Below are 27,757 nucleotides of genomic sequence, written 5' to 3'. Positions count from 1 at the left end.
TACTTTCACTTCCTATTACCATACAGGGATGGGAAAATAGAAAATCAAATCAAATCAAATAGAAACTTGCATGGCTCAAAAGCTTCCTCAGATCCTTAAACTAACAAATAAATGTACAATTTTCAAGTAAGTAAAAATATAGAAATACATGCAGTAAAACATAGGCTGCTTAAACATCAAAAGTAGAACGTCTTCATGAAAAAAAGGCTCCTGTCACAGTATCACATTACTGTTACTGCTCTCTGCTGGTGGAAACTTTAGGTATGTTGCAGCTCTGGCCCCGCCCCAATCAGTGATGTCACAGCAGGTGACCTCACCTCTGCCGGTGCTGTGGTGTGTTCTGCCACTGACAGCTGAGAGCAATAACACCAGCTGTGACAACTGATTGTGACCAGAAGACATTATGCTTTCAACCCATTCAGAATGTCTATTACATGTCATTTAGTGTTGATTAACCCTCAACAGCATCCACTTTATGGAGATATTTATCCTAAATCCTAAAATAATCTTGTCCATTTATAATTTCAAACTATAGTTATGTCTGAAATGACTCCCTCGTTCACTCATTCACTATTCCACACATAATAAACTCCCAATTGTTTAATCTGGTGCTGAAACAGTCAAATAACGGATTACTAGATCAGCAGAAAATAAACAAATGTTAGTTCATTCAAAAGGAGTGTCTGTCGCTCAAGTAGTTAGCCATTAATTGTAGTTGGTGGTTCAATCTCCTTGGCCACACATTCAACTCTTCTACAAAGGAGGACGGTCTGCAGGACAGATAATAATGCACACAGTGCACTTTCATAGACTAAGCTACTGGAGTTACTCTGCACTATATTCATTTTTAACAGTCTCTTCTGCACTATATTCACTTTTTTAATAGTCCTGTATCACAGCTGTTACCCTGCACTATATTCAGTTTTAACAGTTTTCTTCATCTCCTTGTATTTTTATATGTGGTATATTTTTATATCTGGTATATTTTTATATCTGGTATATTTTTTGTACTGTGTACTTTGCACTAATAACTTTTTTACTGCCTTTTTACAAACATGTCTTGCACTATGGAACTGTGATTCTGGAATTTCCCTCGGGATCAATAAAGTTACTATCTATCTATCTATCTATCTATCTATCTATCTATCTATCTATCTATCTATCTATCTCATCTCATCGTCTTCTGGTTATTATGATTTTAATTTTTTCCATATGACCATAAGATAAGATAAGATAAGCTATTCCTTTATTAGTCCCGCAGTGGGGAAATTTGCAGTGTACAGCAGCAAAGGGGATAATGCAAAAAACAAGATGCATCAGCTAACACAGTAAAAAAGAGAGCTAAACAAAGTGTAACAAAATATGAACCATTTAAATAGAAGGAAGTATAAAAAATAGGAGCAGTATATACAGTATTGACAATAAACAGACTATTAACAAAATGGCACAAGTGGAAAATGATATTGCACAGTGAGAATGAATGAATGAATGAATGAAATTCCACCTGAAAATATCAGGTTATTGTCAGTTTTTTGGTGTGTAAGAGGTCTACTGGGAGCAGTGCTGCCATATGCCCATAGTGCCTACTTTTACTAAAAAATAAATAAAATACAAATACAAACCCATACATTTAGTTCATGAAACATGTAAATATAGCTCATGGCTTATTCCTTATATGTGTTTACATGTCAGGGTGGAGGGTGGGGGCCGTGGTTTTATTTACCAGACAGTGGGCGGAACAAAAACATTACGTAGCGTCCAGTACGTAATGACGTTGCACTCACGTCCTTGCGTCAACTCAAAATCGAAGTAGATCTCAGGCGTAGCTACTCTCTTTTATTTTCTGCATTGCAATAAACATTTTGTACATAAATCCTTTTGAACATGGCCTGTTCGAAACGACGGGAGCTGGACGCGGTAAAGGAATACCCTTAAGGATAAGGAACACCTCGTACGGGATCGTAATCTACGCTTCTGTCCAGCTAAGCTAACGTTATATTGCATCTATTAGCAGAAACTTGCTAGCTAAGGAGCTAACGCTAGCAGCTAGCCTGCCCTAGCGTCGAGCTAGCTATGCTACTAGCACGTTAGCCTAGCTCGCTAACCCAGTGACAACTGACAAAGGTAAACAACAACCCGTTTGAGTCTGTTTATTGGTACATCACAACTCACATAACTTTGTCTGGCTGCCTAGCTCCGACCTGCTGTCGATTAAAAACTGCGTTTCAACGCTAGCACCGTTAGATTGAAGTCACCGTTACGAAACGGAGAGAAAGAGGTGAGCAACAACAGCGTTAAGAAGAGAAACAGTACTATAATGATCCCCTCATCAGTGAGTAGGCTCACCAAGCTGGTGATGGAGGAGATGGAAGCTTTCTGAAACACTGAATCACTGTGAAACAATTGAGTGTTGAAAATGGTTCACTGTTCAGAAGCATTTGATAGTCACAAATGGTGACACCTGCTGGCCAAGCCTCTTTGTAGTGCATTATTAGTGTGGATGGATTAAAATGTGATAATTAAACAGTCAGCTTAGTCAAGTTAGTTAGTGATTTATTGTTATTGTTATTTTGTTCAGTGAAAGTTTGATTTACAAAAAAAGGATCACACCTGCTGGTCAAGCCCTTTGTATTGCATTAATAATAATAATAATAATAATAAATTGGACTTATATTGCGCCTTTCAGAAACCCAAGGACGCTTTACAAAGGGGGCACACAAAATCATACTAATAAATAACACAGAGGAGAAACTATAGCTAAGTAATTAAAAGAGTGATGTGTAGGAAGAGTCAGCTGAGATCATAGGCCTTGATGAACAGGTGGTGCTTGAGGTGTTTTTTGGAAAATGTCCAGGGATGAAGCATTTCTTATTTCATTGCATTAGTGTGGATGGATTAAATGTGATAATGAAAACAGTCAGCAAGTTGGTTAGTGATTTATTGTTATTGTTATTTTGTTCAGTGAAAATTTGATTTACAAAAAAGGGGATCACTTTTAAACAAAAATCTACAGCTATCTAAATAGCCAGACAGCCACACACAAAAAAAAACATTACTACTACTAATAAAAATAAATTATACAAATTGTCAATATTTGTGTGTTTAAAATGTGTCTGGAATGCACCCAGTAAAATGTGTAAAATATAATAGAAAATCATCTGTGCAAAATATATGGTTTTCCTGCACGTCCCCTGACTCCAATCAGAACATGGAAATAAGTATTTCCTTTTATAATTGTAATATAGCTTAAAGTATTTGTAATAGTAATATAACGTAATTGTAATATAACTAATTGTAATATAACTTAAAGTATTTCCTTTTATAATTGTAATATAACTTATTATTTTAATGGAGCTTCCCAGCAAAAAGCATTTCACACGACTGTACCTGTATAACCGGCGTGACAATAAACATCTTGAATCTTGAATACTCAAGTAAAGTACAAGTACCTCAAAATTATAATTAAGTACAGTACTTGAGTAAATGTACTTAGTTACCTTCCACCACTGAATACATGTTATACTGTTGTGTTTTTTCTAAGCATTCTTTACTGCTCCTGTTGGAATAAAATATTTTTATTATTAATAATTAATAACTATAATAATTATTTAACTGAAAAGTAGTAATGTGTTTTTGATACATTCACTTTTTTTTTGCATTAAATCATAGCATGATGTTTGCTGAAATTGATTGGATGTGGCACAGCCCTAACCCTAGAAAAATTTCCACCAGCTGCCACTGATAGTGAGGCAGATTGCCAAGAACATCCTGTATTCAAAACCAGCGCGACACCTCTGTGACCTTATGACGCCACGTTTGGGGGGGGGGGGGTTGTCACGTGATTTTGGCGTGGTGAAACGAGGAATCTTGCTGTGATACTTCTGCTATGATAGGTCTCTACTGTGTTGAGTAGGCTGCTTGGAGGAGTAACATCACTGGGCCAAGCTAACTCTGGCTTAACAGCTATCTAATGCTAGTCTGCCGGGTGTAATGTTCAATTTAATAATCCTGACAGGGATAATCATAACAAGGCTGCTGACCAGAGCTTCATAGTCAGTTTGTTCTTCAATTAAAATTATAGCTCATAATGTTACATTTGCTACAATCTGCAATGTTGGCAGTTTTTTTGTTTTTGTTCTTTTTAAACAATATTTTTATTGAATTTTACATATAGGCACATATACACATACAGACAGACTAACAATATTAATGATTCAATTATACAATGAAATGTTTAGTCAGAATTTCAAAGAAAGAGAGACATGACATTTCATGTATTTCACATATCTAACAAAGAAAACAAATAAAATAAAAGATAAGACAAAATAAATAAATTGCAATGTTGGCAGGTAGTAATTTTGACATCTAATGTTAGCATACCCTTGCCTGGTTAGTGTTCTACTTTTCTCCACCAGCGGTTAACCAGTGAATTATAATTAGCTGTTGTAAATACAGGGCACCGGTGACTGATGTCCTTATGCTTTGAATAGCAGCCTACTTTCGTGTTTTGCATTAAGCATTGCTCTCAGCCTTAATGACCTGGGACTCTTATCTGTTGTATAACATGTTTGTGCACACCTTTTATGAATGACTTGCGCCTGTATCATTATGATATGACTCAAGCAGCCGTGGGCAAGTTCGACAAGAGTCATAAGTGAGTGATAAAGTTTATTTAGTAGAGCTTACCTCAAATAACACCCGTACAGTCACAGTTAAACAGATTTGTTTGGATATCTCTCACATCTCATTTTGTTTTGAATTATACATATTGAGTACATTTTGTATGGGAAAGTTCTAAAACTCCAATTTAGATTGTCATATTCCTCCTTATGCTTTGCATGTCATAAAAGATTGAAGCAGTGTGTCTGTCTTATATTGGCTGTGTGTGCCATAATCTCTTATTTATGTATTATCCTATGTACCTTCACTGTAAATTCAGTTTGTCACTCACTGAAGCTGATGATCTATTAGAAAATGATTACTCTTATTTGCGGCTTTTGGGCAGAAAAATATATGTACCCAAACAACGCTGTCCTAATATCACAGAAAGAACATATTCCAGTACTTAGTCTGGGATGAATAGATGGACTTAATCTGTCAAAGTACTCATGTTCACTTGTTTATGTTTAAAAGTGTGGTTGTGTCGTGGTGAATGCAGTCAAATTAGAGAAGAGAAACAAAATTGAATTGGAAATATACAGAGTCAATATTTGGTTGATTAAGATCTTAAAATTGAAGTTGGGTGAATTGTCATCTAAGATTTTTCTCTTTGTCATTTGTTGATTTTAATAGGCCACAGATGATGTGATCCTGACCATGCTAGAGTGAAAAAACAAAGCTTTCCTGTTTGTGTCATTACCAACTACGACTGACGCACTTCAAGCCTCACTTCATAAGACATCTTCCCAGTGATCCACACGGCATCCCTGTCTGCAGTTCCTTCTGCACCTGAACCATGTGAGGGCCCCTCGGTCCAGTCTGAGGGGATCCCAGGACTGTTGTAAATACGACCCCGCTGTGCGGGGTGAGACTGAACCTGTCTGTGTGAGAGAGCAGTCTTTCCAGTACCCCCCTCCCCATCCACACATTCCCCGTTCTCCTTACCGAGGAGACACGCCATGATGTTCCGAGACCAGGTAGGTATCCTCACAGATTGGTTCAAGGGCTGGAATGAGTGTGAACAGACGGTGGCACTGTTGTCCCTCCTGAAGAGGGTGTCCCGCACCCAGGCTCGCTTCTTACACATCTGCCTTGAACACTGGCTGGCAGACTGCACAGAGATGCACATCCTAGAAGCTGAGGCCAACAATGCAGGTAGCTGAGAGTTTTTTTTATTATATGAAAGTCTTTTATTATATGTTATTGATTAGCTCTGATTATGAGACACTATATTTTCTTGAAATTGAAGAAGGCCTATATTAAACCAGTAACAAAAGATTAATTGCTGGTGAAATTCTCTGTTTGCCCTTTATCATTAGCAATTGTCAGCCAGTGGCATCAGGAGCCAAAGGAGAAGGTTGTGTCCTTGCTGCTGTCCCACCTGCCTCTGCTGCAGCCGCGCAACAGTGAGGCCAAATGTGAGTACATGAAGCTGCTGCAGAAGGTGTTGAGTCACACTATCGAGAGTAGCCTGTTTGTGGAAGAGAGCAGGCAGCTGCTGTCCTACGCGCTCATCCACCCTGCCACCACACTGGATGACCGCACCTCTCTGGCCATGTGGCTAAACCACCTGGAGGAGCACCTATCCAGTGGCTACGCTCCCCGGGCCCCATCTAGTCCCTACCACCCACGTCAGGGCTCAGATGAGTGGCCCAGCTCTGCTGAGGCGCTGGACCCCGGCCACGCCTGGCACGACCAGACCCCCTCGTCCGGCACGTCTCCAGCAGGCCAGAACGGACATATGTCTTTCCCAGGCGGGATGTCCTCTCCCATCAACAGCAATAACACAGGTCTTGTTTGTCATTCTTCTCATTTTTAAAATTGGGTGAAAACACAAGGAAATAGTTTGGTCGGGGCTTATGACACCATTGTAGACATCCCCCATATTGTGCAAGCAGTGTGCATTAGCAGCCTTGTCTCCTAAAAATTATGTTCTCATACAATTAAATTGCATTCTCAATTACGTTTGGAAAGAAGCTTTTTTCGTCGCGGACTACGTTTGTCCTTGACGTATCACAAATACCTTTATAAGTCCGTGGACGGCCGCAGCGAGTGACGTAGTACATTAAGCAGGTGACGTAGTATATTGAGCAACCATGGATGAAAATACGTTGAATAATAACGGGTATAACAAGTAAGAAAGTCCACTACTGGCGGGCGGGAGGGGAAGTAGATGGGTCCAACAAACACCAGACTTTCCCCTCAGGAGACCGGTGTTTGTGTCACGTGTGAAACATAGTTATTTCTTGCATTTTAGTTTAGTTTTTAAGTCATTTTAAGCCAAACCATGATGTTTTTTCACTAAGCCTAACCCAGGTTTGTTGCTTAAACCTACCTAAGTAGTTTTGTTGCATTTTTGTTTTGTTTTGTTTCCATTTACAACGTTAATCACATGTTTAAAACTGTTTAAAACGGTGAGCCCAGTCCGGGAGAAAATAGGCTTCCCTCAAAACGTATTTAGGTTATGCAGTTTAGTTGTATGGGAACATAATTTTGTGGGATACAGGGTATGCATTTTGTTAAAGGTCTTCGAGTGTTAACATTTCATTAATTTCTTTCATACGAATTCCTAAGAACTTCTGTTGTTTCTCATATATTGTTTGTTTCCCTTTCCAGGTCTTGGAGGGCAGATGCAGCCCAGCCCATTGAAGAAGTCCATGTCCGTTATTCCTTCCGGTCCCCAGGCTTGTGGCTCTGAGTGGGTTAGTCAGGATGACATCGGGGGCCGGCAGAACTTCATTCTAACAGACCACGCACCCCTTTCACCCCAGAGCAGCGTAGCCTCCTCAGGCAGCGAGCAGACAGAAGAACAAGGCTCTGCTCGCAACACCTTCCAGGAGGATGGCAGTGGCATGAAAGGTCAGAGTTCACTACCTAATTGAGCCAAGGGCTCTCACGGTATTTGTGCTCTGGTAAAAGCCGCACACCGCCAACAGCTGTGGTGATATAAGCCTAAATGTAACATTACTTTTTGTTTGTCCCTTGGTGTGTATTTTTTCTAGATGTTCCCGCATGGTTGAAGAGCCTCCGCCTTCATAAATATGCATCACTTTTCTCCCAGATGACCTATGAGGAGATGATGATTCTCACAGAGCACCACCTGGAGTCGCAGGTTTTTAAGCCTCCCTTTTATACACACCGGGGCTGGGCTTTGATTACTCCGCCCTCCTTATCAATTGTGAGTGTAACTGTCCTCAAACCTGATGATACATCAACACTCAATGAGGCATGAAATTAAGCGACGCACCCTACAGTTATATCGAGCCAGTCACACATATAAATGGTGCGATTTTGCCTCTGCCCCTTGGCTTTTAATGAAACAAATGGTGATTAGGTTTGTTATTTAGTAACTGTATAAATTGTACAGTGTTCCAACAACAAAATGACTCGCCTGCTTCTCACAGCATCTTGTTACTTTTTTTCTCTCTCCCTTTTTAGAATGTGACTAAAGGAGCACGGCATAAGATCGCCTTGAGTATCCAGAAACTGCGAGAGAGGCAGAGTGTGCTCAAGTCTTTAGAAAAGGTAATTCAAATGGGATGCTGTTGTTCTTCTCGTGCGGAAGAATTTTCGCTTTTACTGGTCAAAAATGCACTTGAGTATGTATTCATGGATGATCTTGTTACACTTGATTTAGTTCCATTGAGAAATTCCCATTCTGCTTGTTGGAATAGAAAATGTTCACCGTCCCTAAGGCTTAAATCCAGATCTACAGCTTGGATATCTTCCTGTCTGCTCACGAAATCACACTTAAAACCCTCTGAATAGCTTGAACAACATGTGACACTGATGCTGTCATCTCTTGGCAGGATATTTTGGAAGGGGGAAACCTGCGTAACGCCCTCCAAGAGCTGCAACAGATCATCATCACACCCATCAAGGCCTACAGCCCACCCAGTGCAGCACAGACGCTCCTGGAGACAGCCACCGCCCCGGACGCAGCCACCTCCCCTTCAGAAGCCACGAAAACAGGAGCAGACAAAGAGCCGGCCTCAGAGGGCTTCCAGTCCCACAACCCACCTCCCTGCGATGGAGACTCCTCGGCCACACCCATCTCAGACGGCGACATTGCAGGACAGTTCACCCGCGTCATGGGTAAAGGTAAGAGTAAGATGCTTTTCCCAGATTGAAATTGATCACAAGTAGATTGTCGACTACAGAGGTAGGTAGGTGATTTGTCCTTATAGGAAGGGCTCTTAAAACTTTAACACACATAAGAAACAATCAACAGCATAACAAAATACTGTAATAATGTGATTAAGGCATTTTATGTCCATGTCGGCATTTAACATCAGCACTTCCTATAAGGTCTCGCTCCCAGATCTCAGATAATGATGGCATTCATACCTCAGGAGGGGACCCAATTGAACCCACAAGTACTGGGTATTTGAATGGATGACAGGCTCTCTTTTAGAGTGCGTATTGAGAACCTAGTGAAAAAACTGATGGTTAGGCTGGGTTTTTATTATCAAAATAGGGCCTGCCTTGATTTAGCCATTAGGACACTTGTGCAGGCTACGTTCTTAGTGTTTTAGACTATGGGGACATTATTTACATGCATGCTGCCTCCTCTACACTTCAATGCCTTGACTTTGTGCATCCCAGTTGTCTACGCTTTATATCCAACTCATTGTCCCGTACATATCACTGTGTTCTTTATGATTCGGTTTCCTGGCCTTCATTAAGCCTAAGGAGACAGCAGCATCGGTATATTTTTATTTATATAGCCATACTGGGTAAACTCCCTTCATATCCGTGTAATCTCCTATCACTCACCAACAGCTATGATTTTCACTCCACTAAATGGCGGCTCTTACGGCCCGGTCATGGAATAACCTTCAGAACACACTACGGCTTCATGATTTTATCTCCCAGGGAGAGTTGAAACTTCTGATAAAAAAACTGTGTAACTGAAGAGTGCAACTGCTATTCCTAAACTGGATTTTGTATTATGTATCTGTTGTCCCGTGTCTGTTTGTAACATATGCTATATTTGAATGCCCATGTCTGTCTTTGACGGCTTTATTTTGTAATTTTTGTAACATTGAAATGATGTGCTATCTTGCCCAGGTCTCCCTCGAAAAAGAGATTTTAATCTCAAGTGACTTCCTGTTAAATAAAATAAATAAATACTTAATTTATTATCCATAACCACCTACCCTTATATGCACAGATATCCCTTAGATCCAAGTTTACTTAAGAGACTTGCATCTATAAACCTTGACTTTTGTTTCTTTCAGTGTGCACCCAGCTGCTGGTGTCAAGGCCAGATGAGGAGAATATCAGCTGTTACCTTCAGCTCATTGAGAAGTGTCTGACACACGAGGTGAGAACCCGAAGATTACGTTTTTTTATTCGCTGAATATATTTCATTTCATTTGTATGCATGATTGTTGTAAATGCTCATAATGGTAGTTTTACAGCATAATAAATAATACCTCAAATCTTGTAATCTAGTTTTTTCTCTTGAAATGAAGAATTCAACTTTTAAAAATCACAAATTCCAGAAGTGTCTGTTAATGCTCTTTGAAAGTCTGATTCCTTTTATTCTTCTGCTGTCTCTCTCTTTGTGTCAGGCTTTCACAGAAACTCACAAGAAAAGGCTGGTCTCCTGGAAGCAGCAGGTCCTCAAACTGCTCCGCCTGTTCCCTCGGAAAGCTATGCTGGACATGCCTGTGTACCGACAGAAAGGGTGAGACTCTGCTCGCCCTCTTTACCTTTGATCTCCCTCTTCAGTAGTGGGAGATGTCAGACCAGCTGAACGTTACATTCTCCCTGCTCTCATCCCTACTGTCCAACTTCTGCTTTGATTCTCTTTCCCTTTCACTCGCTCTTCCTCATTGAATTAATAACTACCATTTCATATGAAGTAACGTCAGTTAAACACAGTTCTCTTAACTCTTGTCTGATGTGTGTTCCTTTTTGTTTGTTGTTTTTTTTTTTTACTCCAGCTGGACCTATGGGTCCAACTCCCTCCCCACAGCAGGCTCTGTGAGTGGAGTTGTAGGGCGGCGGGGAACAAGGCAGTTCCAGATGACTCCTCGTGGACTCACAACCGGACGTATCGGCCTTCTGAGTCCCGGCGGGATCGGGGGAGCATCTCCACGCCACACACTCACTAATCCTGCGCTGGCAGGCCAGGGTAGACAAGTCAGTATACCTGTCAATGGACGAGCATTTTAACACCAGTTTGTGACAAAACAGATCATATTATATCAATCATGTCATGTTTTTTATTTTGTTTGGGGATTTTGTTTGTTTGTTGTTTTTTGAAGTTGAAGGAAAACTTTTTGTGCTAAAAGCGGATTACACAGTTTAAAGGGATAGTTCAGGTGTTTTGAAGTGGGGTTGTATGAGGTACTTATCCGTAGTCAGTGCATTACCTACAGTAGATGACGGTCGGCACGCCCCCAGTTTGGAGAAACAGACAGGAGTACCAGCACAGGAGCAAAGCAATGTACTGCTGTGGACGGGGCTGGCAGCAAAACGTTTTTTAGCCACATAAAAGAAAGGCTAAAAATATCTATTATCAGTTTAAGTGTATGCTATATTTAGAATATTTTCCAACGGGAAACTGAACTGAAAGTGAAACTTATTTATGTGTTTTTGTCAACAGAGTCTGGCTGCTTTGAAGAGAGCATAGACAAGTTTCACTTTCAGTTCAGTTCCCCATCGGAAAGGGCTGTCTCACCGCAAGATAAAGCGGTGAACATATTCTAAATATAGCGTACACTTAAACTGATAATAGGACACAAATGGTTCAAATCAAATCAAATGGTTATTGATTTTCTTTTAGGTGAGCCTCTCTTTAAGGTGACTAAAGTATGTTTTGTTGGCGGCCCCGTCCACAGCAGTACATTGCTTTGCTCCCGTGCCAGTACTCCTGTCTGTTTCTCCAAACTGGGTGCCGACTGTCATCTACTGTAGGTAATAGACTGACTATGGATAAGTACCTCATATAACCCCATTTCAAAACACAAACCATCCCTTTAAAGTAGTAATCTGACTTCATATTTTGTGACTCAAGAATTTTCAGCACAAGTTTTTCTTGTCTGAAGGTATTGACCCGTTTGATGAAATGCCCAAGGAGTCATAATAGGCCTTGGTAAACATTGGTTCTGAAAGGAAAACAAGGGAAAAAACAGGAGATTTTGGCAGTTTAATCAGTACACACGAGACATTACAAGGGGTTAGGGATCACATTTTGATATGAATTGATTTATTATCATAGCTTGCAGGGCTTCTGTCTAATGACTTGGGTGAAAGATGAGCAAAGCATGTCAACCTCCCAGGATGAGTGGCATTTGCGTAATGAGAACTTGTGTTTTCCTCTATAGAACCTGTGGTTTGCCAACCCCGGGGGCAGTAACAGCATGCCAAGTCAGAGTCGCAGCTCTGTGCAGCGGACCCACTCACTCCCTGTCCACACTTCCCCACAAACCATGCTCATGTTCCAGCAGCAAGGTATCGTATGAGGTCAAGCCTCTTTTATTCTTCATGAACATGGATGTGTGCACTCACCCACACTCTATCCTTATTTATATTTTATTATTGTATTATTTGCCTAAACTTAACTACAACAGTCAGTCTTATCACCGTTATGGCCTCTACACACCGGGGGCGTGGTGAATATATTACACAAATAAATTCCGGCAGCGATGCAAATTTGCGACAGTTGCAACACTTTTTCAATAAAAGATTCGAATAAAAGATTTGCTCAGGCAGAAGACCGATTACTGAGATCCTATTGACCCAGAGCATCTGCCAGTCTGTCTTAAGTAAATTGTTGTATAGCCTAAGCTGCCGTAAGCTATTTTATTGAGTTTCGTTTTAGTGAAATGCTGAGTGAATTTTCCTCTGGTAAACAGTTACACAGTGTATATGTCTAAAGCTTTTATTGTGAAAGATAAGAACGGAAGGAGTGGATCTGGTATGCGCTGCCTTTGTTAAGGTTCAAAGGAATAATGAAGTTTGCCATTTTGGTTCAGACACCGAAGCTTCCGTGTTGTTGTACACTTTTGTGTATGTTTTGAATATGTCTGTCCCGCATGATGTGATTGGTTGATGCCTTCATTCACGGTGAGAAAGCTCGGAAAAATCAACCTTGTCAACCTTTTTCACTTTTTTGCTGCGTTATATTCACGCTCTGTGTGCGCACGCATGACAAAAACAACAGTTTGAAAAAATATATTGGCGTGCGAATTAATTGCATGAAAAAGTGCCCCCAGTGTATAAAGACCTTTAGGCTGCATTCACACCCAATCAGGCGACCTCCTGCGTAGTGTGTTTAACCTGCAACGGTGAGGACGCAGGGGGTGCCGGAAAAGTAAAACACATTTTTTTCATATAAACTGGAAATGATTCATGGAATAGAAGTTATTTGGGAATGGCAGATTTGACTCTGCTGGTGAGTTTTGCCAGCAACACAAGCTTTTAGAAAACAACTTTTTCAAAAAGGCCATTTCGTCAGATGCCAAACCAGAGAGCTGCTCTCCCTTTGTGCCAAGGACAACATGACAAGACAGCTTAGCGGCATGTTGCAGTAAACAATCTGTCACCTCGTACAATATACATAACTTTTTGGATGCCGTGTCTCGTGTGCCAGATGCCACACACGAGGATTGTAGATTCATCTGTGCTGTCATTTTTTCAGCAGAGTCAACATAGGATGTTTCCATAACGGAGCATCCTGTGTGAAAACAAAAAAATTCCTAACTTAAAGAGGCTGTATGAACCCACCAGTGTTACACTTTCCATGTCTACAGCTAGGAGCTCTAGCTACTTCATACTATTGTACAGGACTGCCTCTAATAGGATGCCTAGCACCGACACAACATGCCATGTACACCATACATCTAGCTGTTTGTTTTTGTTTTAAGATAATGTTTTTTGCATTTTTACCTTTACTGGATAGGGGGGTATAAAAGCATACCAGAAACAAGGGGAGAGAGGAGGTTATGACATGTAACACAGGTCCTCAGGAATTGAACAGGGGTGTTGCGGCCACGTGGCATGCACCCCAACCATTCAGCCATCAGGACGCCCCTCGCAGTTTGTTTTAACTTAAATAATCCCCACAATAACAGAATGCTTTGCTGCCTTTCTGGCTTTTAATTTATACCTTGAAGTGCACACACAAATGGGTTGTTAAAATAGATCTTTAAGAAGTATCTTATAGTGATATGGATTCTAATAAATCCATCATAGACCTTTACTACAAATGATCCTATAAAACCTCATTATAGAGATAAGGATTACAGAACTATCTTTACTGTAACAGATCATAGTAACCAAGGAATGGAACATGCATACTGTACATGTATAGAGAGCACATATAAGTATACAAATAATTGGCAAGATACTGGAAGAAGTTCACTTGGATGATACTCCAGTAACTTCCTCCTTCACTATTCTATTAAAAGATGTGTTCCTCAATAAAGAGACAAAACACAATATTACAACAGAGTGAAACACTGTGTTCTTCTGGGTACTCGAAATGATCCAATTTAAACCTGTCTAGGCATAACTCATGAGTGCGCAGTCTTGCAGCGGAGTTTAAAGATCCGTCAAGGGCCAAACTTGACACCCAAATGGTCATCGCTGGCCCGTGTGCTGAGGTTTCACTTTCAAGCTCACTCACACTCTGTCCCTCCTCAGACCAGTGTTATATATCATGTCTGCATCCACTTGAGACAGAAGGCAGTTTACACCTGACCTCAGTATACTTCTCAAGTGTGTCTTGAGTGACCGCTTGCGATCACATTTTAAGTTGTCAGCAAGTGAAACGTAAGCCGCGACTCATGCTAAGCACAAACCACACTCTTGACTTTATCCATATACTGTATCTATGGTACCTGACCTCAGTGAAAAGAGTCTCAGAATCAGGTTGTTCATTGGTTAATGGCGTGTTTCAGCAGTCATATTTGTGTATCCGGCAAAGGAAATGTGTGAATAGTGCATTAAGGCATTTAGCACTATAGCACTTTTTCGATGTGAGGAAAACATAGTGAGTAATGAAGTGTCATAGATGTGCTGGAGGGCTGTAAATAGTTTGGTTTCAGCACAAAGTTACCAAAAGCAATGTCATTTAACACAAAGAAATGTGTTTTATTAAAATAATTTTTAAGAATTACATTTCCCCCTGTGAGGCCTACATGCTTGAAAGGATTTGTTTGTAGTTGTGACTGTAACTTTTACCAGTAACATTATTGAAGCTGCCGATACCAATGCATGTACACGCGCTTTACAACAGATTCCATTACAACAAGCAACACAAGTGACCAGATGATGAAACTCTTTCGAACTAATTCCACATCACCCATTTTATTTAATTCAAAACGAAGGTAAACCTACCCTAAAGGTCCATTATAATGATCGACTGTATTGTCAAACTGTGTGCGCACAATTATTGTCAGTTTGCCTGGTCAAAAAGGAATAAGGAAGTAACTGCGAAATCTAATAGACATTAACAACCGATCAGAGAATTTTTACTATTTTTTTCTTCTAACATAATTACTCAAACCGATTAATCGATTACCAAATAGTTGGTGATTAATTTAATAGTTGACAACTAATCGATTAATCGTTGCAGCTCTACACATAAACTGTTTTTCCCCCTTAAACCAAATAAAACATACTCATGTCCTGATAATAGAAACTGTTCTTTTACAAGTAAAATTAGCAAATTCATCCTCTTCAGACATTCTCTATTTAGAGAAAAATAGAAATCTGCTTTTGTAAATTTAGAGTGTGAAATAAATTGACTGAGTCCTGACAGTAATATAAACCTCAATCTTCCTGTGGACTGAGACTGTTTTTACTTGTTCCCTCCAGAATGCCAAGTTCCAGGTGCTGACCTGGAGATCAACCCCACGCTGGAGTCACTGTGCCTCAGTATGACAGAGCATGCCTTAGGGGGTAAGTGTCCTCAGCAGCCCCGTACTAAATAGGCCACTGGCTGGCAAAGCTCACACTAAACTCCCAGCTAGACAACAACACCTTTTTATGTGTTATAATGAGGCCGTGAGAGAGGAAGGATTCAATGAACATCAGGGAAATACATATTAATTTGTTCACACACAACTTCTCCTATGCAAACAGAGATGCAAAAAGTCAGTTGACTTTTATAATTCATATTTAATCCGTTATATTTGTGTATTAATTTTTAATAACATTTAAATTATACAATGTCATTAGTCAAGTCACAGTCAGGGTCCTCTTGCAGAGACAGAAATACGCACAGACTTACCTCTGTGCATCATATGGTGTACTTAAATGACATAATTTGCATCCGTGTCAAACACATCCTGAGTATTCTGTGACTGAAATGTATCCCTGTTGCATGAATCTTTTTGTGAGTTAGATGAAATTTAGGGCATTTAAACTGTTTTCCTTCCTTTGTCAGAGACAGATAAGGTTACTGATATATTTTTGTGTACAGTCTGAAAGTATGTTTAACACTGAGTTTAGCCTAGTTTGGCTTACTTTCTGTATGTTTAAGATCAAATAGTAGGGACATACACACTGGAAACTAAATGAGATTTTATAATTTCAATGTTTCACTATTACTATACTAGTACTATTTCATTGTTGACATACATCAAACACCCTTTTGTTTACATACACAGCTAGAGATGTTCCGATACCATGCTTTTCCTTCCCGATACCGATTCCGATACATGAACTTGCGGTAACGGCCGATACCAAGCGTGATTAAAAAAATATATATACTGTATAATGACTACCGTTACACTCTCCACTAGCACCCCACTGTTGAACTACATTCAATCAGCTCTTCTTCGCTGCTCTAAAACAGTAATTGCCAGTGGCAGCCATGATACATCCAGGGACACAGCACAAGTCCATACACCTATGGCAGATAAACAGATACATATTTTGGAAACAGTAGTCCCAAAATAATTGGGAGGATTATTGTATGTACCTTCATTCAGCAGTGAGGTGTATTTTCCCAACGTGTGGAAGGAGCTGCTATTTATCCAAAAACATATCTAATAAATATAAGTCATGCCATGTTCAATAGCTGACATACCATAAAAATGTATGTAATATGTGAGAAATTCATGGACACATAAAAAGCATCATAACTTGTTCTGCCCCTGGGAGAAAAGGGAGTACTCCAACAGTGAACCCCTTTGAGGATGAAATGTGAATGCTGCAGTATATTTTACGATGGTAAATGTCTTGAAACACATTAATTTCCAATCTCCTCCTCAGATGGAACAGACCGGACATCGACAATATGAAAAGAAGAAAGGAAAAAAATACACTTCAGTTGAGAGGCCTGTTCAGTTTCCTCATCACCCAGCACAAAGATATACGTATGCTTAAGAAAACCAGGCAAAGCAGTCACTACAAAAATGACAAAAAAACTGTGTATATGTTCTCTAATATTTTTGTACTTTATTATATACAACTAAGTTTATTAAAAATGGAATACAGATGATTATTATATTGCAGGACAGAGGAAAAAACAAAAAAAGCAAACTGCTCCATGTCACCTGCGGGACTGTGACATGATGTGCAGAGGCTCAGTTTGCCGTGGTCTGAGAGAAAAACGGTGGATTGGTGCTGTCTTAAAGGGGCTCTGCCCTACGAGTTACTCTTCTTTTCCTCCTGCCTTGGAAGCAAGGCTTCTTTCCAGAACACACTGACAGCCACAGCCCCTGCACCACATAATGTTAAGATTGAGTAAAAGTCCAGCCAGAAGTAAGGCACTTTTATCAAATGATCTCTGTTGATATTAGCCACTAAACTGTAATTCGGCCCTACGATATACACTCACCGAGGTTCCACTTGTAGACAGGTATTGATACACGGATACCAATACACTTCCTAGCCACCTTTATTGTTCTATAACCAGTGCTAGTGAGGGCTTGTGTTATTGAAACTTAGACAGCTTTCCTTGGTTCTTTTTATCCTCTTAAGAGGACGTGTTTTTGTGGCAAAGGCAGAACCAAAAGGATTGAGGAAAAGCTAGTAACTCAACCCTTTGTCTTGGTTGTTTTCCCTGCACACAGAGTCAAAGCAGAAGTGACTGTCCTCCTCTAAACGTCTACAAAGCCAAAGAGAAGGGTCGTGCGATTGTTAATTTGAGAAGGATATTTGTAGTGAAATGCAACAGAATGGTAAATTTTTTTTTTTTCAAAAAAGAACAGCAGTCCGAATAATTTATGCCAGCTGCAATTTGTCTCTGTTATTTTATGCCCTACTACATAAATGATGATGAATCTCATTTTGTGCCGAGGAATCCCCAGAGGGGTGAATAAGGGCCGGTGAGGTTCGTACAGCGCGCGAGCTGATGTGATATTGAATTGATAAAAGCGAGGAGGGTAGAGTGTTTTCAATTTACACTCTAATGCCGGGTGAGAAAACTAAATGAAACCCATCTCAACCCTCTGGCCTCCTTATGATTGGCTCTGCTAAAAATGAAGCTTGATCTTGTAATAAATGCTCCGGAGCGCGGCGCCTCGCCCTCGCGGTGCCCTCTTTTCCTCAAACGGCCAACGTGACGATTTGATGAATCATACTTCTTCAAGGTGCTTGACAGTGTCCATATTTTCTGTTTGTGTCTCAAACTGTGTTTCAGTCTCAGAACCCCCAACATTATCATGTGGTATCAGTGTTGAATCGAAAAAACTTGTCTTATACGGCCTCTGTCTTTGAATGTGGCAGAGCGGAGGTGCATGTATGTGTAATATGGTCTTAACTTTTGGATCACTCTTGGTTGCATCATAAGGCAGGGATAACCATTCACATTTTATTTCAGCAGAGCCATAGGAGGTCTGTCTAGTAAAGATGGTTATTTACAGATATCTTTTCCAATTGTATTTTTTACTCTCCCTTGATATTGATAACTTATGCTTATTTTCTATAATCGCATGTTTTGCCACACTAATACAGCACTGTTGTAGATAGAGGACATGGTGGTCGATGGTGCCCCGGAGTCGCCAACAGCTAGAGAGCAGAAATCTTGCAACTAATGTTGTATGTTTATACCGCCTAAATGTCACTGTTTACATCTCTCTGGGATAATGCCCCAATTCATGTTATGTGATGTCATGAATACTCCATTGTCTCACTATGTAACGCATTAAAGAACTGACGCCTTCTCGCACATGAGCTGGCTGGGTAGAGACTTAAAGCAAAAGCCTTCTACCCCCATAATCCATGGACTCCGTATGAGTAGGTTTTTTCAAAGTGATACCTGTATGAGGCATGTAACGCCTGCTTTTTCTGGTCATGCGGTGATGAGAGAGAATAGCTTTTCCTGGCCTTGTGATTGAACTGTTAGCTGTCATGTCCTGATAAAACTGTTCATGTGGTGCCTGAAATGCACAGCTCCAGCATCCTCAATATGTTTGATTTGATGGTCTTGAGTAGTATTCTAGTATCTTCAGAGCAGGCTCTTGGATAGATCTGACTTACTAAAAAAAAGCATCACACTCACGCCCAAGTGAGTTAACAACGCTGACAACTTTAAGACTCGGCTATCTTATTTTTAACTCTTCACTATACTGTATATCAAGTGTGTTATGTTACAAATGGCTCAGATTATCCTTTTCATAGCCTCTGTAGCTTTGGACAGCCTACATATTAGTGCAGATAGACAGAGTGGTACAGTGCAGCAGATTTTTTGCAAGTGTCCTGTGCTTAATGAAGACGCAGCAGGGGGATGGCGATGCTTTTCTGAGCCACAAATGATGTGATTATGAGTAAACAGAACACTAATAACAGGCCAAGGAATATGTTTACTCCATGTTTACATTCCAGTGATGCATGAAATGAGTTGAGGGGGAAATGCACTTCACAAGTTCAGCCTGGTGTATTTTTCACATACCAAGCATCCACTAGGAGGTACAGAGCCTGTGTCATATGGAGACGTCTACCAAGTGGTCCCCAAGATCATGTTATAAATGTCCCTGCCAGGCTTTAATTGTTGAATTAATGCTGCCAGCTGTAGGCTATACATTGCATATATTTGTCTTGTACAATTTATATTTAATTCTGATGACTCCCCCCAGACATTTTTCTAATATTTTATGAACCCTTTTTGCATCCCGTGCTTAACTCTACTTTTTTACTGTCACTCATAATGTGTGAATGGTCCTGAAGTTGCAGCATCCGTCGGGTCATTGACAGTCGAAATAAAGAGGTTCAGTTCTTTTTGCAACTTCACTTGTGGTTTGTTTTTATCTATTTTACTTTGTTAGACATTGGACACGCCTTGTAGCAGCTGAAATAGTCCACTGTCAGCTATTTTTAGCTATCATTTGTCGTGTTAACAGACGCCCTTTCTGTTCCTGACGTTCCTGAAATACTCGCATTGCATTTACCTCCGACATACTATGACTTTTTTTTTCTTTTTTTGGACATACTATACTATGACTTATTTTATTTGTTCGACATATTACTATGACTTTTTTTTCCGACATACTATGACTTTTTTTTTTTCTTGACATACCGTACTGTCTTTTTCGACAAACTATACTGACTTTTTTTTTTTTTTTTTTTTACATACCGTACCATGTCTTTTTTTCGACATACTGTACTATGACTTATTTTATTTGTTCGACATACTATACTACATACCATACTTTGACTTTTATTTGACATACAAAACTATGACTGTCTTTTAATTTGTTGGACATACTATACTATGACTTTTATTAAATTTTTTCGACATACTATGACTTTAAATTTTTTCCGACATATTATAGTATTCAACGTACTATACTATGACTTTTTTTGTTTTTCTGAAATACTATCCTATGACTTTTTTTTATTTTTCTGACACTATCCTATGACTTTTTTTCTGACATAATATACTATGATTTTTTTTTTTTTAATTGTGACATACTATACTATGACTTTTTTTTTTGACATACTATCCTATGACTTTTTTTTATTTTTCTGACACTTTCCTACGACTTTTATTTTTATTTTTATGACATACTATACTATGATTTTTTTTCTTTTCTGACATACTATACTAAGACTTTTTTTTTTTAATTTGCTGACATACTATACTATGACTTTTTTTTTTCTACATACAATACTATTATTTTCTTAATTTTTTTTGACACACTATACTATGAATTTGTTACTACATACTATACTATTATTTGTTTAAATGTTTTGACATACTATAATAAATACTCGCATTACCTTTGTGCTTCCGGGTCGCGCGGTGTTAGCTCTTCATTGATGAAGCTAATGCGAGCTAGCCGCCTCTTTGTGTTAACGCCATTTAGTTTATCTAACAACAAACAGGAGCTCTTCCGTCTGGAAACTTCACAGCAACTGCTTAGGTATGTTCACATATTGTGCTTTGATTGAGAAAGATAGATATAAGTTGACATAAATACAACTTAAGCTTTTCCTCCTCCAGCAAAGAGTAGCGAAGTTAGCTGCTAGCTGCTAAGTTAGCCTAGCGAGCACAAACAGCTGCTTGCTAACGGGTTTAGCTCGGTGGCTAACGCTCAATGTTATGATGTGTTTCACTGTAAAGAGCTGATTTAAGTCGTCCATATGCCCTAATAATGTGACATATCGCAGGTGTAAACCCCAGCTAACATTAGTTGAAGTTGTAGTGGAAAAAGTTAGGACATTTTTATTTCTTATCGACACTTTGTTTCTATAATAGTTCTGTTTGTTTGAGAGAGGACAGATGCTGAGACAGATGCTGAGCGGTCATTATCTGTTTATCAAGGCAAAACGAGGATGTTGGGTTGACACATAACTGGGTTAAAATAGAGGAAACTTCAGCTGGTCAGGCTGGAGTTGTCACGTTTTATTTTATTGTGAAATCACAGTAAAAAAGAAAGTTATAAAAATGTGAATTTAACTTGCATTAACTTTAAAAGATACTTCAAATTGTAGGAAATCAGAGCAACGTGCTGAGCATCATAGTTTTATGGTACTTTCAGGAGAAGTGGGTGGTTTTCAAGCACATCTTTTCTGGTAAACATGATATTACATGATAACGTGTAAAACCGAAATCTGTGACATGATAGGACCCAGCAACATGTGAGGTCACCATTTCTGATGGTTGTCTTCAGTATTTATGACACTATTACACAGATAACTGTGTAATCTGTCAAAAATACGTGACACACAAAACATGTTTCTGATTGTGTCAGTGTTTATACTATGTACTAAAGACTCCAGTAAAATGTACTAGCTACTGAGACAGATACTGAGTGTTTAGTATCTGTTTTCAAGGCATAAAGAGGATGTTGGGTTGACACAACAACTGGGTTAAAATAGAGAAAACTTCAGCTGATCAGTGCTGTAGTTGTCAAGTTTTATTTTATGTTTAAATCACAGTAAAAAAAAAACTCTTAGCCAACTAACTGTTTTCTGGTAACTGAAAGGTACTTCAAATTGTAGGAAACCAGAGCGACGAGCTGAGCATCATAGTTTATGGTACTTTCAGGAGAAGTGGGTGGTTTAACAAGTAGTCAAGCACATCTTTTCTGGTAAACATGATATCTGTTAACGTGTGTTACACCGAAATCTGTGACCAACATATAAGATAAGATATTCCTTTATTAGTCCCGCAGTGGGGAAATTTGCAGTGTATAGCAGCAAAGGGGATAGTGCAAAAAACAAGATGCATCAGCTAACACAGTAAAAAAGAGCTTAACAAATTATGAACCATTTAAAATAGGAGCAGCATATACAGTATTGACAATAAACAGACTATTAACAAAATTGCGCAAGTGGAAAATGATATGAGGTCACCATTTCTGATGGCTGTCTTCAGTATTTATGACAAATTACACAGGTAACAGTGTAATCTGTCAAAAATACGTGACAGAAAAACATATTTCTGACTGTGTCAGTGTTTATACTATGTACTAAAGACTCCAGTAAAATTTCTGCTGTAAGCTAAAATAAATTAACATGCAGGCCGGGATACTTTACAGCTTTCTTCTAAACCTAGAGGCCACAGAACCAACACAGTGGTGTGATTCATCAAACTGGTTGTTGGGCCTGTGTTGTTTGCTCCTTTTAGTTCCCTATTATGTTCCAGTATGCCTTGCCCTTGAATTCAAAGTATGTACGTGAACTATTCTCATCTTTATACAGACTCAACGTATCTGAACACTAGACACACCTCTCAGTATTAGGCCTGTCACGACAGATATATTGTCCCAGAAATAATTGCAATAAACAAAATTGTCATTTTAAGACCATGTTATGCCACTGATATAATGATAATATAACAGCATAATAATGTAAGTACACCCTTTCAAAGAGCAATTCAGTTTTAATTCTTAAGAAAATTCCGACATTGGAATATGAAAACAAAATATTAAAATATCCTAAATAAATAAAATAAACCCACGCAACCAAAACATTAAATAAAATGATCTCTCAGGCTCTGTTAACAAAAATTGCACTTATATATAATATATAAATATTAAACACTTGGCACAGGGGTATAGTGAGTCATTCATTCCTTAACAGTCAATATCCGGGGAGCAACATGGGGTTAAATGTCTCGCTCAAGGACACTTTGACATGGAAACAGTAGGGGCCGGGGATTAAACCACTGACCTTGTGGTTGAAGGACGACCTCTCTACCCACTGAGCTACATCCGCCCCACCTAATGACCATTAAGTTGAATCAACTAGAGCTGAAACGATTAGGTAATAAGCCAATCAACAGAAAATGAATCTGCAACTATATATGATAAAAGATTGATCATATAAGTCATTTTTCTAAGCAAAAATTTAAAAAAAATTAACTGGGCCCAGCTTTTCAAATTTGAATCTTTACTTTATCTTCTATGATTTTTAAACTGGATATTGTTTAGGTTTTGGTTGTTAACTTGGGGTTTGGGAAATAGTGATGGGTATTTTTTTTTTACTATTTTCTGGACTTAAAGAGTAATGTATTAATCGAGAAAATAAATAATTGAAAGATTAAATGATTATGACAATAAGCGTCAGTTGCAGCTCTTAAATGAACAAAAAATGAACATTATGACCTTCATGAAGGTTGAATTTTGAGCAGGGATGTTGGGTTGGATTGCATCAGTTTTTCCGAAAAGCATATCACTAGTAATATGACAATATATTATCTCAAAAACTTAATTGCGGGCTAGGGTTGTAACGGCATACCGGTATCAAGGTATACTGTGGTATGAAAGTTGATGGCTATCATGCCATGTACATTTGCTTATCTACGGTATTGAAATAAACTGAAATAAGTGAGTGTGTGTGTGAGTTAAAGATACAGACGGGAGCAGTCTGGCTGTACTGTCTGCACCTACAGTATGTTAATTGTTAATTATCATAGGACATTACTTTAAAAGCTCACAGCTGCTGTTATTATTCATTTAGTAGTTAATTACATGCTATAGGGCTGCTAACATGTAAACTAACATGCTCTAGTTATATAACATATTATACGTTACATGCTTCAATTTTTTTTTATCAGGTTTATAATTGTTTATTATAATTATGTTCTCATTCCTTTAAGTGTCATTGTAACTGATACTACTACTACTACTACTACTACTACTACTACTACTACAGCTACTATTATAATAATAGTGTAATACCATGATACAGTGAAACCATGATATTTTTCTGAGATGGTTATTGGACCGTGAAAATCTCATACCGTAACTCAATCTCGTATAATTCTCATTTTGTTTTGCAGGTTGTTTTAACTCTCTGTGGCCAGAATGCAGGGACGAAGATAATGACGTCTCAAGCAAGGGATGTGGATGGGCAACTTCCTGCCAAAAGATAACTGTAATTACAAGTCATCCCTTGGAAACTCCCTGGAGCGGCACAACTGTTCATTTTTCACCACATAATCCATCATGTCATTACCAAAGGAGTCAGGGAACCGAGGGAAAGATCGAGAGAGGGGGGCCCGTCCCAAGGTGAGGCAGAGCCGGTCAGAGGAGAGACGAGACGCAGGCAGTGGACGGAAAGGTGGAAAGGGGAAGAAAAAAGGCCTTGCTTCCCATGAGCCAGCAGCTGAGAGGCCTGTCAGCGATGGCTTTGAGTATGGTGAGCTGTTGAGTGACCTGGAAACAAGGGACCAATCTTCCTCCTCTCCTCTGAGGGAGAGTTGGAGATGGCAGGGTTTGGATGCCGCTGCCTCGTTACTTGGACAAGAACGGGTAACGGCCAGGCCAGGACTGGGAACAGTTAGCTCTGCTACAGAGATACCTGCATCCGGTGAAGGTGAGGGCAGGGGGTCGAGCAGCAGTCGCACTCTCAGGCAAAAAATCCAAGATGCAATGGGGCAGTGTTTCCCAATAAAGACACACAGCGTGGCGGCACCAGCGCCATCTCCATCGGCGCTTTCGTCATCGACCGCCTGTGCCTCCTCGAGGCGCAAGATCCATCTCAGTGAGTTGATGTTGGATGACTGCCCTTTCCCCGTAGGATCAGAGCTGGCTCAGAAGTGGTATCTCATTAAGCAGCACACGGCCCCCATTACCCAGCCTCCCGTGCTTGATTCTCCAGTTGTGTGCAGTGCCCCTACTGCAGCCATGGCCACCGTGGTGGAGGACGTAGACGACAGGTTGCGGGAGCGCAGGCGCATCAGCATCGAACAAGGTGTTGATCCACCACCCAACGCAGAGATCCACACATTTGAGGTGACTGCCCAAATTAACCCTCTCTACAAGCACGGCCCTAAGCTGGCTCACGGTATGAATGAGTTATCCGGGGCCGACAGAGCCTCCGTCCATCAGCAACAGCAGCTTCTTCTCCAAAGACAACAGCAGCACCAGCTCCTTCTGCAGAGCTGTTTGGACACCCTGGATGAGGTGGTGGCCTCGGCCTCGGCCTCAGCCTCCACCGCAGCCTCCGCCTCGGCCCCAGCGTCAACCTCAGGCTCTGCCCCATCCTCATCCTCCGCCGCCGTCATCACCTGTGATGCTACCCCCGAGCCTCTGGTTGACCCAGAGGTCACACCGACCAACGTGCCCTCTAGAGCCATACTTCCACCGACTGAGGATCCCAAATCTCACGACGGCTACCGCATTCACACCCAGATCGATTACATTCACTGTTTAGTTCCAGACCTGCTGCAGATCACCAACCTCCCGTGTTACTGGGGGGTGATGGACCGCTACGAGGCGGAGACGCTGCTGGAGGGGAGGCCCGAAGGCACCTTCCTCCTGCGCGACTCCGCCCAAGAAGACTACCTCTTCTCCGTCAGCTTCCGCCGCTACGGCCGCTCGCTACACGCACGCATCGAACAGTGGAACCACAATTTCAGCTTTGACGTGCACGACCCCAGTGTCTTCCACGCTCCCACGGTCACGGGATTGCTGGAGCACTACAAGGACCCCAACTCCTGCATGTTCTTCGAGCCGTTGCTGTCCAACCCCATCCATCGCACACAGCCCTTCACCCTGCAACACGTCTGTCGAGCGGTCATAAGCAGCTGCACCACCTACGACGGCATTAACATGCTTCCCATTCCAAATACGTTGAAAAAGCACCTGAAAGAATACCACTATAAGCAGAGAGTGCGTGTACGGCGAATGGATACTTGGTGGGAATGAAGAACAACAAAGAATACTGACTAAAAGAAACTACTAAATACATTTTTAACACTCCTCGAACCGAACAACGAGTCTTGTTCTTCACTCTATCTGGCTGTGTTAACCAACAATACAACGTACTTATTTATTTTATTCCTGCTGTACTTGTCTTAACAATTGTACTAAACTACACTGATGAGACAATATGTAATCTCACTGATCTTGCACACTCAAAAGTTCTTTATACCCAAATTAAACAAACTTCTTTAGATCCGTTCAGAGAGCTATACCCTCACACATCCTCTGTGTTTTCAAGTGTGACTAAATCAGCTTAATTATCTAACGATGGGGGAAAGTGTCCTAGTGTGAATTGAGATGATTATAATAGAGTTGTTCATCAGTCACGTGCTGAGAAGGTGGAATACATACTGACAAGGTTTTCTCCTTGGTATTGAGGTGTGGGAGTGCAGCACGTTAGTAGAATTAATCACGGTTTCCCATATTGAGCCCAAGGCTGATTATAAAGGGTGAGAGGAAGGTGCATATGCTACCTGTTATTAAAAAGTAGAAAGCTGGCTCTAGAATATATATTTGTCACACATTGAAGGTATGATTATGCTTGCATAGTTTTCAGTGTTGGGGTTTAAATGCAAAGAAAGATGCCAAGAGAGTGATGTTGCACAACTAGCAGTAAACGAATGTCTTACGCTCAGATTCTACATCGTTCAGCTGCTTTGTTTTCAGGTTACATTATATAACCATCTGCGGTTTGTCCTGTGAGACACGCAGCCAGTGCCAGCGGCCTTCATTAGTTTAGAAGAAAAGGATCAAATGTGGCCTTCGTGAACTTGTCAGCAGCAGGTGAAGCAGCTGTATTATCAGCATACAAATGATGAAGCCCAGACGTTTATGGACCTCAAAATCTGTCTGTTGTGTTGTCCCATTCTAAATTTAGTCTTCCTTAGTCCAAAGGTTTGGACTGGCTGTTTTTTTAATTAGCGTCTAATTGTGTTGTAAAGAGCCAGAGCATTCCTGCTGTGCAGATTTTAAAGAGGTGGGGTGTCTGCACACTAATCTTCCATTCCAGCAGTTCAATGACAAAATTACCATAGTGAATTAGCACTGATGAATCTTAATTAACAAAAAGAACGATGGGAGAAATTATGTGTTTTGCGCTTGACATTAAGTCGGTAACAGAGACAAGAATCTGCAAGCTCTGGAAAGCTCTGCAAAGAGGAATCAGTCTTAAGCAAAAAACCTGAAGACACTGAGGAGAGGTAAAGCTCAAAATACAGTACGTGAATCTAAGGCAAGGGGCAAATACTTAAAGGTCAGCGTATGGGAGTACAGGGTATAGTGCAGTATATGGTATATTGTATAATACACCTGTGGTCAACGCTAAAAGTAGGGGCTGTCCAGAATACCTTTTTTTGGGCTTCGGTGAGAAATATTCTAAGATATTTGAAGCTTGCGGCACATCTATCTATCTCCCCCAATTCAGTGCTGCTGCCGCATATCTGTCTGAGAATAACTAATTATTCATGTTGAATATGAAT

The 27,757-nt window shown here is 40.2% G+C and overlaps 2 protein-coding genes across 3 annotated transcripts; both read left to right on the top strand.

The window, feature by feature from the left end:
- The first annotated feature begins 1,775 nt into the window (after positions 1 to 1,775).
- samd4b (sterile alpha motif domain containing 4B) lies at positions 1,776 to 19,854 on the top strand. 2 transcript variants are annotated; one of them, XM_074642391.1, is made up of 13 exons: positions 1,776 to 2,124; positions 5,293 to 5,814; positions 5,979 to 6,449; positions 7,276 to 7,518; positions 7,662 to 7,771; positions 8,098 to 8,184; positions 8,469 to 8,760; positions 9,900 to 9,985; positions 10,236 to 10,351; positions 10,611 to 10,809; positions 11,997 to 12,123; positions 15,493 to 15,576; positions 16,894 to 19,854. In XM_074642391.1, exons 2-13 carry the CDS (start codon positions 5,619 to 5,621, stop codon positions 16,920 to 16,922), a joined length of 2,040 nt encoding a protein of 679 aa, XP_074498492.1. In that variant the 5' UTR covers positions 1,776 to 2,124; positions 5,293 to 5,618; the 3' UTR covers positions 16,923 to 19,854. The 2 variants fall into 2 exon arrangements, with proteins under 2 accessions (XP_074498492.1, XP_074498491.1); XM_074642390.1 differs by having other exon boundaries at positions 7,662 to 7,837.
- A 997-nt stretch (positions 19,855 to 20,851) lies between these two features.
- Positions 20,852 to 26,472, top strand: socs9 (suppressor of cytokine signaling 9). Its single transcript, XM_074642388.1, has 2 exons — positions 20,852 to 20,987; positions 24,353 to 26,472. The coding sequence occupies exon 2, from the start codon at positions 24,519 to 24,521 to the stop codon at positions 26,220 to 26,222; it is 1,704 nt and encodes a 567-aa protein (XP_074498489.1). The 5' UTR covers positions 20,852 to 20,987; positions 24,353 to 24,518; the 3' UTR covers positions 26,223 to 26,472.
- Positions 26,473 to 27,757: the final 1,285 nt, after the last annotated feature.

This window comes from Sebastes fasciatus, chromosome 7 (genome assembly GCF_043250625.1).
Source record: "Sebastes fasciatus isolate fSebFas1 chromosome 7, fSebFas1.pri, whole genome shotgun sequence".
Classification (NCBI taxonomy): Eukaryota; Metazoa; Chordata; class Actinopteri; order Perciformes; family Sebastidae; genus Sebastes; species Sebastes fasciatus.
This window is presented reverse-complemented; position numbering and strand designations above follow the sequence as displayed.

Excerpts from the sequence above, each read along its gene's own strand:
- socs9 (XM_074642388.1), top strand. The coding sequence starts at position 24,519 with ATGTCATTACCAAAGGAGTCAGGGAACCGAGGGAAAGATCGAGAGAGG.
- samd4b (XM_074642390.1), top strand. The coding sequence starts at position 5,619 with ATGATGTTCCGAGACCAGGTAGGTATCCTCACAGATTGGTTCAAGGGC. Across the intron at positions 5,815-5,978 it reads AGCTGAGGCCAACAATGCAG|CAATTGTCAGCCAGTGGCAT; the intron begins GTAGCTGAGAGT and ends CTTTATCATTAG. Across the intron at positions 6,450-7,275 it reads CATCAACAGCAATAACACAG|GTCTTGGAGGGCAGATGCAG; the intron begins GTCTTGTTTGTC and ends TTCCCTTTCCAG.